At 42.7% G+C, this 16,342-nt stretch overlaps 1 protein-coding gene across 18 annotated transcripts in view; it reads right to left on the bottom strand.

Moving 5' to 3' along the window:
- The window catches only part of STRBP (spermatid perinuclear RNA binding protein), a 73,921-nt gene that overhangs the window by 32,885 nt on the left and 24,694 nt on the right, over positions 1-16,342 (bottom strand). For 15 of the 18 annotated variants that reach the window (XR_009279160.1, XR_009279157.1, XR_009279161.1 and 12 more), the window contains exons 3-13: positions 15,603-15,820; positions 14,693-14,858; positions 12,825-12,969; positions 7,432-7,526; positions 6,923-7,018; positions 5,667-5,778; positions 5,017-5,114; positions 4,450-4,561; positions 3,658-3,750; positions 2,646-2,845; positions 503-664 (exon numbers count right to left, since the gene is read on the bottom strand). Coding sequence is in view for 6 of the 18 variants with exons in the window: in XM_058853409.1 (XP_058709392.1) it covers positions 503-664; positions 2,646-2,845; positions 3,658-3,750; positions 4,450-4,561; positions 5,017-5,114; positions 5,667-5,778; positions 6,923-7,018; positions 7,432-7,526; positions 12,825-12,969; positions 14,693-14,858; positions 15,603-15,820 (1,497 nt within the window). In the remaining 12 variants the exon portion in view is untranslated. The remainder of the gene's footprint in view (positions 1-502; positions 665-2,645; positions 2,846-3,657; positions 3,751-4,449; positions 4,562-5,016; positions 5,115-5,666; positions 5,779-6,922; positions 7,019-7,431; positions 7,527-12,824; positions 12,970-14,692; positions 14,859-15,602; positions 15,821-16,342) is intronic. The other 3 variants (XM_058853411.1, XM_058853414.1, XM_058853415.1) reach the window with 3 other exon arrangements.

The following is a 16,342-nucleotide window of genomic DNA, read 5'->3' as shown; positions in this document are numbered from 1 at the left end:
ATCTGAAGCTGAAGGTGGGGCCATGGTGTCAAGTTCCTTGAAATCGAAGGCTTTCACATGGAAAGGAGAGACTGGCCTTCCCAGCCCTGCACACATCTCTGCTGTTCCATCTCTTTATGTCCTGGCACTATGAAGAAATCTCATGCCCTGAGTCATGTGTTTAAGTAGAAATGTCTGTAACTGTCTGGAAAACAAGGTAAAGCTGAGACCTCAGCACACCAGATCAGTCTGCAATAGAATTCTCTCAACTATGGATAAAAATAGGGAAGTTCCATTAAATATACTCCATTTCCATTTCCCCAGAAATTTCTCAGTGGACTAAACATGTATGTTGTTTGAGTTACCCATGATTACACACTGTCTGGAAATTGTCTCCCATTGAAATTGAAGAAATTTATGTTTTACCGTTCTGACAAGTAGAACAGAAAAAAACCCCAAAACAATGAAAAGTGAAACCCCAAACCCCGCAGCTCGTCTTTTGTACTTTCAACGCAATCCTCACCTCTAGGGTAGCGGAGGTGTCAGCTGTGGAATTTCCAGTATTATTATTGCTTGAGATTGAAGACATTGTTTCATTTTTACCTTCAGTATCTGATTTTTCATCAGAACTTACACACTCCACATCTGCATCAAAACCTGTTGGATACCCCATTGCTTGTAAAACCTACAACGAAGCGCCGTGAAATGAACTGTGACAGAGGCAGCAGAACAGGAACAAATACAAAGCAACACAACAATCAATTCACTGTACAAGTAAAAAAGGCAGATTGCTTAGAATATTCATTTTCTCTTATTTGAAATGGAGATATCAATTTCAGTGGTTATCCGTAGGGAACACAATATCAATAGGGAAAATAATTTCAGGTTTACAAAAGTGGAATCGACACAAAGCAGAATTTTAGTCTCAAAGATACTCATGAGCATCATTCATCATCTTAAGAATTCCTTGTAAAGTAAGAAATTAAAGACACTGTTTAATGGCCTTATAAGGGCATAGTTTCATGCATGATTTCCCCCCCTCTCTGTGTCTTTGGACAGATCAAGAGATGGACTGTGGGGCAAACATGACAAACAGTCTTGTGAGAATTAAAGCCTTGTACAAGATGGTACTTCTGGAGCTCAGTTCCTTCAAAAACATCCTCCATGAGCAAGGCCAGTCTCTCCCTTAGCCAGCTTCCTGATCCAGCTGCACATAGCTACCACACGTAGGGCAAAGGAAACTGAAAGGAACCTGAAGCTCTGCTGAAAATTTAGAGCCAAGAACAAAGTCTGCAAAAATGACTGTTCAAACCCTGAGCTGAGAACTGCCTGGGTAACCCCCAGCTCAGCTCCCATGCAGTTAGGGTACATCTGGCTGCATTTTCTGGGCTTCTGCATTTTAAAAAGGTCAGATTAGAAAGTGAAATCTCACATTATTCCCTCTTGTAAGACTGGGAGGGCAGGGTCTGTGTCTGCTGAGAAGGGAAAGAGAGAAAGGAAAAAAACCAAGTCTGGACCACACCACCCATTTCCTCTTGGCTTCAATTGCAGATGTTTTGATGTGTAAATTTAGAGAAAACAGAGCTGGGCCGGCACCAGCACAGATCTGGCTGACGCAGAGAGGTTCAAGGGCAGAGCAGTCACAGTTTTTCAGGGCAAGTGGGTTTTTTGGGCTTTTTTTTGTTGTTTTTTAAACTGCAGGGAGGAAGGCAAAATAAAAGAATGAGGCAGAAGGTCTGGAAGGACACACATGCAGAGAGCTACTTTTCCTGGAGGAATAACACATGCCCTCAGATGCTTCTGGACACTTTGAACTTGAAAGCACATAGGACAATGGGATTTTCAAAACTGAAATCAAAGGAAAGCAGAAAGCTGCCAGATGAAGATTCTAAAAAGGAAATTCTTGTTCAAAACAAAATGAGGCAGAGAATGACAGATGGGCCTGTTCCTATCAGAAGAGCAGTAATATTAGCAGATGTTCTTTCACAGACTTGTTTAGGTTGGGAAAGACCTTTAAGATCATTGAGTCCAACCATCCATTACCCCAGCACTGCCACACCCACTACTAGGACATGTCCCCAAGCACCACATCTGGTGGATGCTGACATTGGGCATCCCAGTCTGTCCTGCTGCCATGTAGAGCACCTACAGGAAGCAACAGCAGCCTGATCAGTGTCTGAATGATACCAGTGTCCTACTGGAAACTGACTGGATAAACCACTGACACAGTTTACTCGGTACACAGAGGTACTCTTCAGGCACCGAAGACAGAACTCTATTTCCAGGAGCTCACAAGCCAGGAATGGACACAGAGAAGGATGGGGAGAAAGAAGCAGCCACCAACATGCCATTTCCAAACCAAAAGGAGGAAGGAGTAGAACAGAACATAACTAAACCCCCCCCATCCAGAATTTGACCACCACATTGAGTCCACTGCAACTTGAGCTGACCTGTAGAGCCCTGGGAAATTCTTCCCCCCCAACTACCACAAAACCAGTGATGCTCTTTGAACCATGCCCAGCTGTCCTTAGAGCATACAGCAAGCAGCTCAGCTTAATGATTTTTTATTTTTTTTTTAATGTTGAGCTTGCATATTACTAGTTCTAAGCACATTTCATACTCCATCCCAAGATCTGGGGTTAGCAGATTACTTCAGGCTGCCTTACCTTCACTGCCACATGGAGCTTGGCTGTTTTCTTAGAAGGTCCTGATGCTTCATAAGTCGTACCATCAACATCTACAGACATTGTGAAGACTGGGGCATGGACTGGACCAGACTGTGACAGCAGCTTATACTGAAGCCCTGGCCTGATTTGGTTCAGCCTCATCAGAGCATTCATGAGATCTATTGCTTTACTATCTAGTACTAGTACAAGATAGTAGAAGGGGTAGGGGAAGGAGGGGAAAGGAAAATGAACAAAACAAGATGAACAGAAAAATGAAACAGTTTGCATTTCAGTGCCTTCTGTCTGTATCAAGGAGCAAAACCACCCCTCAGCCTCTCAAGAGGGTGAGGAGAGCCATAAATGCTGTAAAGTCTTTAATAAGCCATTCTAATTCAGGGTAACAGCTATAATAACCTGGCTTTATATTAACACCATTCTGTTGCAGCTAGCTGTAAAAGGAGTAACAAGCTTTATAGCTAATGGGGAACCAGATCCAGAACTGGTATCCAAGTAGCACAATGAAAATAGCCCCCAGAATGACTGGATCCCAGCAATGCCAAGAGACTTCCAGTCTGTGCATATGTGCAACATTAATGTTTTGCAGATTACACATTTTATTTTCCTTGTAGGAGATCTTAACACCTAACTCAGGAAGGGGAAGAGTGAAGAGAGTGCAATCTTCACTCAGCAAAGTCACTGCAATACTTTTAAAAGACCCCACAATACAGGGATGTTACCAATAAAATACCTCAGCTGCTTGGGCAACTTCAGGTCTGGTGTAACTTGATGGGTAATCCCATTTAAAAATGCAAATCATTCAGTTAGTAAAGCATGTTAGGGGAAATTCAGATGCACAGAGATGTGTTTGACATTCCGAATGCAGGGTGATAGACAACAATTTTTTTCAAAGACTTTTTCACATGCTCTACCACACCAACACAGAGAAGCTTTTAAAATAGCTCCCCCTGTAAAATAGATCTTTGAAAACAGAATGGAGAAGTGCTGCACTTACTTTTCCTCAGATTACGCTTCATCTTTTTATTTGGATCTTTATCATCCCCGACACTGTCTTCAAACGGTCTCTTCAGAGCAGATGAGCCTGTACCTAGGGTATAAAGTTCCTTGTAATACGGATATGCCATTAGGAAAACACGATCCCACAGCAGGAGTCTGATTAGTCCCACACTGTTCCTTGCTTGTTTATAAAGAAAAGAACTCATCCATCAGTCACAGCTTTCTTACTGCTACAGGAAAGCCAATACTGCTTTACTGCTCACTCTACCAGGCCAGGCAGGATCTCTGTGTCCAATACCAGTTGTGGGATAAGGACTGCAAACCTGCGGTGCTGTTTTCCACATTTACTCTAAGCAAGACCTCCAACAGTATTGTTTTTACAAGAAAATACACATGGATTTTTTTTTTATTAGCTATATATTGTTTTCTAGAAAGAATTTTGGAGTAATTCTTATTATGGACACTCATTGTGTGCTTTTTGACATGTCTATGGTCTCTCCTCACCAGGACAAGAATCAAACAGTACCTCAGCTCTTCAAATGCCAAAGGAGTTTGTGCTTAAAGATAACCATCAGCTATATTATGGCTGTTCTGCCTTTCATCTCTTTCTAAAGAATAGAACTTCCAGATTTCATTCTCACAATGAAATAATTTTTTAAAAATCAACCCACATATAAAAAAAAATAGTTTCTACTTCACATTCACAGCACATAATTGAGAACTTTACCCATTCTAAATTAACTCCTACTTTACTTCCCAGTTAGTGACTTTTGGAACAAATAATACCTACCTTCTTTGTCAGTTACTGACCAGGAATATTTCTGAAATGACTTATTTGATGGGAGGGGATCCATTTCCAAAACTTTATAGATCTGCCCAAAGGCTGATAATCTGAGCGCATGCTGAAAGGGACAGTAGAAACACAAATTAATCAGCAGGATTTCACCTCAGTTGCCCAAATTTCTTAGTAAGTCCTTAGACACACTTCTGTAGTTTTGACAGACAAGACAGCTTTTACAGCTGGCCTCTGCAATAGCTGTGGAAAATGCTAATGTCTAAAAAAACCATAAAACTCATGAATTTCTGTAACACGGAGTGCAGGGCACACTGACAGGGAGCCCACCCAAGGGCTCTGTGCTGGGAGCAGAGGTGGGTGCACAGACATCCCACTGCCTCTGCAAGAATAAGATCCCACACACATTTAACTCTTGCACTCCTGAACTATGGCTTAACCTTTTCAGGATAGCACAGCACAGGAACTGTCAGGACTGCCATGAAAACAAGCTATCCTGGCAGAGAATAAATGGTGCTAATGAGCTGAATTCCTCACTGTTGCAGCACACACAGAGTTCCCTACCTGAGCACTGTGTGTAATGGCTTCTTTTTGCTGAACTGTCATGTAAGACAAAGCGTCCGTGGGCTCGCGCTCACAGGGGTCGTGCAGCCCCGGGCCCCCTGGCAGGGAGAGGAACAGGGATTACTGAGGGGAACGAGCAGCAGTGTGCAAACATGGACTGACAGAGCAGCTGAGCCTGGCTGCTGCACAGTGGGCAGCACCCCTCCTCCAGCACAAACTGACCCGAGGTTTCATACCCTTGCAGTGGCCACAGACCTTATCAGGGTAAACACTGAACATGGGTGATAACATTAACTGAAATCAGTAGGTCTGGAAGAAAACACCTAATTTGGACAGATCTGTAGGTTTCAAGGAATCTGTAGAAACCAGATAATCATTAAGTCTATTTACCTGCAACCCCTTAATGAGGTAGGGGTTAATTTGTAACAAATCTAACATTCTCTCTTAACTTCTCCTGCAGTGGCAGGCAGTATCATTCACACAGTGATCACTGTGCAAAATCCTTTATTTTCATTTTAAAGAAAAAAACATTAATTTCAGTCCACAGCAGGTTCAGAGATCACGGCAGGCATTTCTATATAATCCTACAGCTAAATGTTAAGGTGGGCTGCCCATCCCTTTGTGTTCCTGGAGTTCATTTGGCCCCTTACCGGGAAGCAGAATTCCAGATGCCAAACACTCCATCACTCGTCGCAATGCTTCCCCAGCGCCCAAAGGTCTATTACAAGTACCTATAGATTTTTCACATATAAGCTCGAGTGGCTAGAAGACATTAAATTACGATTAGTATGGACACAAGGGTAACTGTGACTGCAGTTAAAAATGGGGGCAGAGGGGATGAACATTCACATCAGGTCACTTTGTAATCCACTACAGGTCTAAAGCACAGAAACCTGCCCCAGAAGAGGCCATGTCCTCGTGCAGGGCACTTGTCTTTGTCCCCTGCTCTTTGAGGACACCATCTCTCCACTGTCTGCCCAAAAAGTCAAAAAGAAGAGGTCTCTAAAGTCAAGCCACATGAATGTTCTCCTCTCAGAGGGTTTTCAGTTCCACACAAGAAAAACACCACCTCTGCTGCCCTACAGTGTTCCTCTCCAGGCATGCAGAGCAAACCTGCCCCAGGAAAGGGCAACAGCCACTGGCAGGAGTGGCATTGTCACGGGAGCAAGATAGTTTTGGAAGACTAAACAAGAGGATGGAAGGCAACAAGTGGGAATCTATTGCCAATCCTCCAGGATGTGCGAGGCCTGCAGCAGCATGTCCCGTTCCATGGGATCAGTGTGTCCCTTTCCATGGGATCACTGTGTCCCTTTCCATAGGATCACTGTGTCCCTTTCCATGGGATCACTGTGTCCCGTTCCATGGGATCACTGTGTCCCGTTCCATGGGGTCACTGTGTCCCGTTCCATGGGGTCACTGTGTCCCGTTCCATGGGGTCACTGTGTCCCTGTTCCATGGGATCACTGTGTCCCGTTCCATGGGATCAGTGTGTCCCTGTTCCATGGGATCACTGTGTCCCGTTCCATGGGATCAGTGTGTCCCTTTCCATGGGATCACTGTGTCCCGTTCCATGGGATCAGTGTGTCCCTTTCCATGGGATCAGTGTGTCCCTTTTCCATGGGATCAGTGTGTCCCTTTCCATGGGATCAGTGTGTCCCTTTCCATGGGATCAGTGTGTCCCGTTCCATGGGATCAGTGTGTCCCTTTCCATGGGATCACTGTGTCATAGACTCAAGGACTACTCGCCTTCTCTCCCCTACACAGGGAGCAGTTAATGGAGAGCAAACGAACAGGGGTGGAAGGAAGAGTCTCATGCAAGACTCTGCTTTCTCCAGTCCATACACTGCTACAACTCTCAGGACATCTGAGACATGACCTTGTGGCCTTCAGCTCATTCTGTACTTACCCAGCCTTTCAGCGGTGCCCATGTGGGGACTCTGTTGCACAAATCCCGTAGAATACGGAGGACAATTACACATGATTTTAGTCCATTTGCCCTGGCCTAAAACAAACAAAATGATTCCAATACACCTGCTAAAGCCTGGTCTTCAATTTTGCTTTTCTTTTTAAATGCACAGAGTCCTGGGATAGATTTTGTTTTAAATTATTTTTACTTAATACTTAATCAGCTTCATGCAAAATAAAAACACTTATATAGAAGTACACTTGAATTTAGAGAGAAGTATAAAAAGGCAGCGAAATGTCAAGATTGCTTTTGTAGCCTCATGACAACTCTGGACCAGCTGACTGTCTCCCTGTCACATTTGCCCTCGCACAGTACAGCACTGGGTTGGAATTCTAGACCTTTGCTCTAGGAGGGACTAGTCAGAAATTAAAGAGGCATTAAAATTAAAACTGTCTCAAATTAAACCTCGCAAGGCTACAATAACAACAAGGTAAGAACAAAGAGCCAACCTGAAACCATTTGGCGTGCCGCAGAGACGCCAAGGCCTCCAGGCATTTCTGCCTGTCCAATAAGTCCGGAGGATCTTTCATCGCAACATTATCTACTGGTAAAAATGGGATAAAAAGAGACAGATACAATTTGACCAAGGGGTTTCTGTCACAATACAAAAAGAGCGGCAGCATCTCAATGAGATAATAAGACTCCCAGAATTTAAGTGCACGGTGTTATTTAATTTAAACAAGCCATTAAAGGTAGTAAATGTGCACGTGTGCAATAGAAGCAAAGGCATTCACTCCTTGTAAAATAATAGTAATAATAAAGATGGCCACTGCTACAGACAATCTGGGATCTTATTAAAAATGTAGAACACATTTCAAGGCAGAAAATAGCTCTATAGCACTTTCCCTTTCTTTTTTTTTCTGTTGGGATGTACTGGGCTTTTTTTCCTCCTCTTTGTGAGTTTTATTCCACAAAGGTGGCACAGAATTACAAAGCTGCTTTGGACAAGAGGAAGATATTCTCAAGGGGTAATAAAAAAATGTAATAGGTAGAAAGTGAAATCACATCCATGCAATTGTTGAGAATTCCAAAGAAAAACCTTGAATATATTTGAATTATTGCATGAACAGTACTAGCCAGTATAATTCAATGAAAGAAATATACAGGAAATGCTAGTACAATACTTTAGTTGATTAGTCTTTCATATGACCAGACCATATGAAAGAGTGGGTTTGGTAACTTCCAGGTCATTAATGTATTTGAGAGGAAGTGCCCTTGTGTAAAAGCTTCCCAACAGCAACTGAAACCAACAGAGGAAATTCAAAAATGCATTTGAGAGACAAGACACTGATATTTTCTGTCCAGGTTTACCCCTTTTTTTTTTTTTTTTTTGCCTTCCCCCCCTTTCTCCTTATCAACAAACTTGTAACAAACTGCTTTTAGCAGCCACATCCAATTCTACATTATAGGGAATTCTTTATCAGTCCTTTCTTCTGTATTTATTTTAATCCAAAGGAGTTTGTGACATCCAGATTCTCTGGAAACTCTGTATAAATGACAGTCTACATTTCTGTGAAATCACATTACAAAGATACTAGTTTTAGCTGATGTTGAGAACATCTGGAATAACAAAATTAATCCATGGCTTAACTAAAACCTTGACTATAACTTTTTTCTATGAATACATAGTTACTCTTGACTTAAAAATAAACAATATGGAAATACACTCTTTTCATTATTCATAATGGTTAATTCTCCAGGTCTTCAGAGACCTTAGCAGAGCTGAATGAAATTCTAAATCCATTTCAAACTGAAGACTCTGCTAGATGAGCAAAATTCAGCAAGACATCTAAAATACCAGGACAAGTTAGGAGGAAAAAGTACCATGAGTTTGTTAGTGCCATCTCCAAGGACATTTTCCTGGGTTCCTTTGAATGGGATTGGCTGCATAAGCAATTGCATCGTTAATGTTAGGGCTGCCTCTCCTAAGCCAATTCCTGGGGAAGTTTCTCTGGTAAAAGCACTTTATGTTATGATGAATAAAAGAACCCAAAGCAAAAAAACCCCACCAGTGTAAAACTGAACAGGACCAGTATCTTGTCTGACAGGTGATGGTTGCAGTTCACAGCTGCTGACTCAAGTGCTATAAGCTTATTTTCTAACCCCTGTGAACTTCACAGCAGATATTTGCATTGTTTGTTATTGCCCTCATCAATATCCTCCCAGCATTCCCGGATTGGGATTAATCATTCCTTTTGTCTGTTTTCCAAATGAAAGCTGCAAAGTCTCAAAGCTCTGGCTTTCTTTGAGCACAAAAGGTCACTCTGGAACACAAGATTTGCTTCTAAATTTCCTTTGCAGTTTTGTTGTTTTCAGGAGTGACATTTGTGACACTCAACATTTGGGATTACTCAACATCCATCTGGGTAGTTCTCTGAGAAAACTTGACTGCAGACAATATAAACATCTGCTTAAAGCTCAAGTATTGTATCAAACAAGTACTGTCAATGAATGATCAGAATCTTATTTTAAAATGTTAGAAATGGCAAAGGTGACTGACTGCAAAATCATTAATTTTTTGCAATGAACTGGGGCTCAGTGTTGTATGAGGCTTTGCTAAAGAGTGTTGCAGCCATCAATAAAGTAAATTAATTTTTCCTTTAAACTACAAGCCAAACAGAATACATGTCACCTGTCATTCAGGTGAACCAAAAACCTCCTAAGATTTGTTTCAACTATTTAGAACCGTACTTTTTCTTACAGCATTAAGACCATTTTCCAAGGTCTAATTTACAAATATCTTGGAGAATTTTCCCAATTGCTTGTTCAGCCCCAGTGTCCTGATGTTGCAGTCTGCCAACTTTCGGGTGCAAGATTCTATTAAACAGAAAGATGAAGAGAACAGGCAGTGAAGAGGGCGAGCGGCTTGCAGCGGGCTCCCTTCAGACCCCCTCGGGAGAATGGCATGTTTCTTCATGCTCTGCCAGTCAGGAAAGTGAGACCAAATCAAAATTTTCAAACAGAATTGCAAAGCTTTCCTTTTTTCCATGTAGTTTTAACAAGGGCAGTGATCCAAGGAGTTTAGTAAAGAGTAAATTCTAAAGCCCTGACGTTAGCTCACTCTATGCAACGCAGAACCAATCCCTCAGGAATTCTCTCCCCACTGCTGTAGCATTCTCTTCACACAGGAGCTGCCAACTCCATTCATTTGGGCCATACGAGGAGCCTTGTCTTCTCCAGAGAGGGGAGGGCAGTCTGGGGCTTGCTGCCCCTTCAGAGGCACTTGGCCCTGTGGGAGCATCACTGGCCATGTCCTGCTCCAGGAGCAACGGGACTTCAGCCCCACTTTGGTGAACCAGCTTGTTTTTAATTACATCATTTGTTGTTACTGTATGCTCAGTAACAACAACTGGTTTTCAGGATACAAGGTTCTGGTCTGGAAAGCTCAATTTATATTTGATGCTGTGACTAAAAATTCAGTTTCTTAAGACGTTTAAAATTTAAACTGATGCAAAATGCAGGCAAATTTAGGTGCTTGACTTCTCAACATGAGAAAGCAGAGCTTTATGGGTAGCTGCTTGTGGGAAACACCAAAATGCACACACACACTGGGCCACTATTTATTTTTGCTACGGAGCAGCAAAAACAAATAGGACAAACACATCTTAAACATGAACACTTTTCCAAAGAGGTGGGGACTGAAGAGAAATCCAGGAATGTTTTTCAATACATTCTGACATCAGGGCATGAAGGCACACACAGCATTCCTACAGAACAATGGGAGCACTGGTAACAAGGGCCGTTGGCCTGACCTGGGTTGTTAGAGGACAGATTAGTGCTAATCCCACCACAGAAACCTTGGTCAGTTTTCCAAAGGCTCAGGAAAGCCTGGGCCTATCTTACATGGAAGATGAAAGGCAAGTTCAGCAACACTTTGAGCTCCTTCAGTCAAAAGAATGCATGGAGCCAGCTAAAAGATTTTTAAAACTGCATATGAAGTGTATTTACATTTGGTTGACACTGTTCAGTGGTAGTGAAAAAATACAGTAGTGCTTTAGAGATTAAGGTGTTTTCAGCAGTTTCTCCAATTATTCTCCCTTGATGCCAGACATTAAACTTTTTTGGTCTGAATCTAAGTGATTTCAATCTAAATGGTTGGAAAGATTACAAAAAAAATCTCTCCCTTTTCAACTTACTTAGTGACATCTGCATAATGCTCTATATACCTTGAAAAGTAATATGATAAATGTCTCTGTGATGAATCAATGCCAAGGAACCTGGGCTTTAAAATGAGATCCCTGACCCTATTCCCTGTCCTCAGCAGCCGCACAGAATGACAGTGTATAACCACTTCAGGAGAGGTGGTAAAACCATTTTAAATTTAAAAAAATATAGTAGAGACCTTTGAAAATATTTTAAGATACCGAAAAAAAAATATACCACCTACGTTTTAAGCATGAGAAAGCATAAAAATTCCAATCCTCCTTTAGTTTGAGATGAATTCAGAAAATCCTGGACTTTGCTGGCATAACAGCATCAATTTTTACAATAAAATACTCGGGCAGAAGCCTTTGTGTAAAATCGTATCCCCTTGTGGGAATCGCACAAATCCTTCACCATCGGAATTTGTCCTGCACTTTGTGCTCTCTCATGAACATGGATGAGCTGCAGCAGCTCCAGGGCTTGGTCTCAGCATCTTGTGGGAAGCTGAACAACTAAGGCAATATGCAGTTTATTTTTAATGGTCTTGGAAACAGCATTGTTGCTAATTTGAGAGTAAACAGCCAGTGTAATTAAGGGATCTTTGCCATTCATCTGTTCTGTAAGATTTTTCTGCATTCAACTGCTGCCAAAGTGTTACATGTCACTTGGAAAGGGATCCTTCCTGCCATCGCCTCCAACAAAATAAGGAGAAACTGACCAACATTTCTCATCCCGTTGGTATTCCATGTGGGAGAGGGAGGAAGCAAAGGACTTGTGGCAAGTCTAGAAATGGGAAGAGAGCGACAGGGAGTTCCCTAGCCCACACGGGCCCAGCTGCCTCAGTTGTCATGACAGAGAGTGGCCAGTTGGTCAAAGGTCTGACATCATCCAGTGGCAAAGTTTCTAGGGATAGGTTTGGGAAGCGGAAGCAGGAATTACTGAAAAGATTTTAAAAATACAACAAAGTATGGCTACATTTGCTCTTCTCTATTGCTCACAGTCTGTTTCCAGCCTCACTGGTACTACAGGCACCATTCCTGCAGCACGGGCACGGAGCTGTGTAGGACACGGCAGTGAGGGAGAAGGAACGGAAAGGACTAAGTGACAGTTTTCTAGAACTATTTTGCTCTAAGGACATGAGGTACAACGTTCAATCCAAAAGCAAAAGTGCTGTATCACAGCACCGTAATTTCAACTGTATCCCCGTTAGGACATTCTTAAAGCCAGAAACATATACATCATCAATCAATAAAAACTGAGGGCCAGGACGACACACTGGCGAGCTTTGCAGGAGAGGGCTTTTACATAAAGAGAAACATTTTAATTAGTTTTTCAAGAAACTGTGAACCAATCCCACTTGACTGACTTAATTTGCAAACAAGACTGTGCAGCGCCAGGTGCTCAAGAATTAAATAACAAGTCTGAAAGAAAGGAGAACTAAGATCTAATTGTATGTCAAAGTTAACACTGTAGGAATATTGCCTGCAAAGGGAAACTACACATATTTGCATGAAAATTAAGTGAAATTAAGTGATTGCTGCCTTTTTAAGGCACAAATAATGTAACTCATGGTGGCAATAGCCACTCTAGTCAGTATGTGATGTACAATTAAAAACCTACTTCCCAATTAACCCTGTGCTGCACAGTCAGGACATTTAGCTAGAACAGTCTTAAAACCAAGTTAAAACGCTCTGTGTACCTCCTTCCTTCTTCTCTGCTTCATCTCGGATGAGAGGGGATGTGAGTATCACCTTCAAAGTGAGCTTGGGCTCCTTTGTGTTATGGATAACAATAGCTGCCTCATTTACATGCTCCTCCACCAGATACTTCTCTTCTGTAAGTTTCTGAAAGTCACCAAGAAAGATTTCAAGACTCTCCCAATTGACTGAAAAAGTGAAGAATCTGTTTATGTGCCTCAGCTAATGAGAAGGCTACAGGGCATTGCAGTAACAAAGGTGGCCTTGCCTCCCTCATTAAAAACAATTTAAAACATTTCTTTTGTAGCCAGTGCTTCAACTGCCTTACAGTTTGCTCCATTAATGTGCACTGTATCAGAGTTCTCTGCAGTGATCTCTCTGCAGGTCTTTCAGCAGCCCTTTGGGACCTCTCTTGCCCTCCAGAAGCACATGGGCAGCCACAGATGGCTCAGAGCCTCCAGTCACTCCTTCTGTGTGGAGTCTGGCTCAGCAGACCGGTGGTTAGGACAGCTATTCCGACCTCTTCCCTGCTGCAATCTGCTCTGCAGCTCCTTTAGTGTTGGCATGAAAATGGCTGAGCATGTGCTCACCATGAGCCTTCAAAGCAGCAAAGCAGAAGCTCCTGAGGCTCCTTTTGTCCACTAATGGGCCTAAGCCCTCCTTCACCTCCAGCATCTGATCCCTCTGCAGAGCCTCTCCTCATCTTCCATGCCCACAGCAGTTGGAGCATTTCACGAGTCAGAGTCCTCTTCTCTCATCTCTTCTGTAATCCCTCACAGTCCTTCCCCACAGGCTCTTACCTGCCTGTCTCTTGAATTTATTCACTCTTCACATATTTTAATTATGTCTATTCTCTCATTTTATCTCACTTTTTTTGAAGCACATATTAACTTTTCTTCTCACTTTCAACCCTTCTCATTTCATGCCTCACTACAAGGTTTATTCTTTAATACTCAGAACATCCCTATCATTTTCAAACAATTAAAATTTACTCTTTACTACTCAAAAGATCCTTTTCATTTTTAGCTATGGATAGGGCCACATCTCTAGGAACAACATTAGCTCATTAAAACAAGCCCTTTGTGTGAGAAAATGAATGGTGAGAACTCACAGCTGTCAAGAATGGTAAAACACGGGGAGAAAAGCAGATGAGGAGAAAAGCAGATTGAGTTTGGTTGTGGTTTGGAGAGGGGAACTTGCAGTGGGACGTTTGAGGGCAGTTCCTTGGCACCAGTATTGGTCAGTCTGGAAGCTGGACTGATTCCTCAGCCTCAGAACTCTGTCACAGAGCTGGTATCCCTAAACAAGCTGCAACTGCTGCCTGCTGGATGCCACCATCAGAATTAAGTAGCCATAAATAAAAATAATGTGAACTCATGATTAACATGAGCCCAAATGAGTGACCACCTAAAGTGACATGTCCTCACCTTGGCAGCACAGAGGGGTTTATGTGGGAACAGCCCAAGCAAAGCAGCTGCAATGGGGAACTGCGGGTTCAGGCAGGGGACAACAACAGGGACTGAGTGACACACTTGAGCAGGGAAGATTTCTGCAGTTTGGCTCATGTTGGGTGGAGCAGAGCGCCCAAACCCACCCTGGGTTAGTTACACACACACAGGTCAGCTGCCCTCCCAAGGAACTGACAGCACAAACAGGAGAAGGGCAACAACAGCAGTAAGAGGTTACATTTTGTGAGTAAGGACTTCACGGCACCACATTAAACATGTCACATGCCCCAGATGCCGTCCTAGATTCAGAGTATATTCCTTTATATCACTTGTCTTTCTTGTTGGAACAATTTCCAGCCTTCCCCAAATAGCCCTTGCAGTGCTGTCACCCATTGTGGGAGGACTGCTCCAAATGAACTCACCTGAATTTGAGCTGGGAGATTGTCTTTAACAATACATAACAAGGTCTTTGTGGGCTTTTCTTTGCACATGAGAACCAGCTCCAGATCCATATCATCTTTGATCAGCAAGCCCTTTGCAACCAAGCCAATTCTCATAACACCACATAACGTCCGACCACCTTGATCCCTGGAAATGAAACAATTTAGGGTAATTAAAATTTTACTCTCCAGGTACAGTTTAGGGGACCCTTTAAGAGCCACAGTAAAGAATTTTCAAAGCAACATAGGGACTTTTATACTTTCTGAGTGCTGAGAAAAAGACTGTGACAAAAGCCAGCTTTGTAGACAAGGATTGTTTAAAATCATGGAGTAAAGTGCAAGAAATGCATCTTTGACAGGCCAGCACCAGCATTTGTCTCATCCAGTTATCTCCAAAACATTTACTGCACTCTTGGATTATTTTTTAATAAAAAATCAGCATCTATGTGGGGCTGACTTTCCAGCTGGGATTAAACTGTGGCAATAATGGAAAGTAATGGAGGCTTAAGAAACTTTGTTTGCTGGATTATAAGAACTTCTTTAGTGTATCAGACTGCAGGAGCCCCCAAGCACATGGCTGTTGATTTGCACTGGTGTGTTCCAGGGAATTGTATTTGCTTCAAACTGCTGAAAAGTTTGTCTGCTAAATGCAACTTCACAACATCACAGTAAAATAAGCAAAGAAATGGAGAGCAACTGCTGCCCACACTGGGCTTATTGCCATTCCCTGCACACCCCCCACATGTTCCCTCCTCAAAAAGTCCAAATATATCCCCCTCCTCCTATGAACATTCATCTGCAGCTGACCCAGGTAACACTGCGACTCTTATTCGGAGGAAAGGAGCCATTGAGAGCAGCACAGGGACATGTTGTGAGCTGAGGCTTCACTCACTTGGCAGCGCCTTCTGCAGCTACCTCCTTGGCTTCTGCATCACCCTCAGACTTGGCAGACTTGTTCTTTTCATCCATCCAGTCAGAGACATGCTTAAGGGCACATTCTACTGTTGAGACCATGTTCTGGACAGCTTCAAGCTCCTCTGGAGATGGATAAATGGTTGAATGTTTCACCATTACATGGCGGTCATCATTAGCAAAAGATCGGATCGATCTCTGTTGAGGAGTGGGAAACAGGAAGAAAAGAGAACAAAGTTATTGGAGTATTGATAGCACATTGCCTGCATGGGAATCCTGCCTGGCAGGGCGGGTGCAGATTGGGCACAGCATGTGGAAAGGAGGGTGGGCAAGGAGGCATGATTCCTGTTTTGTAAAAGGCAATGATACTCTCCAAATACAATTTTGCATATTCTGGAAGTGCTGAGTGCAGCCACCTCTCCTCTGTTTATGCCAGGGACAAGAGCAGCACACCCCGGAAGAAGCAGTCAAACAGCCAGACCCTCACAGGTTTGCTGCAGATGAAGTCACAGGCAGTACAGAACTGTGAGAGGCTCAGCCACTGCACAGGTATTTACAAAGGCATGAATGAAGATGAGAATAAAGATAAATGGTAAGAGACTGAAATTTATTTTTAAAAAACATTCAAATGAATAGGAAAATATTAGAGTGCTAATTTAAAAAGTCTGCAGTGAAACTCAGAGTCCTGAGTGATACTGCTGAGGGAGGTAAACTTCACTG

The sequence above is a fragment of the Poecile atricapillus genome, chromosome 20 (assembly GCF_030490865.1).
Source record: "Poecile atricapillus isolate bPoeAtr1 chromosome 20, bPoeAtr1.hap1, whole genome shotgun sequence".
In the NCBI taxonomy this organism is placed as follows: Eukaryota; Metazoa; Chordata; class Aves; order Passeriformes; family Paridae; genus Poecile; species Poecile atricapillus.
This window is presented reverse-complemented; position numbering and strand designations above follow the sequence as displayed.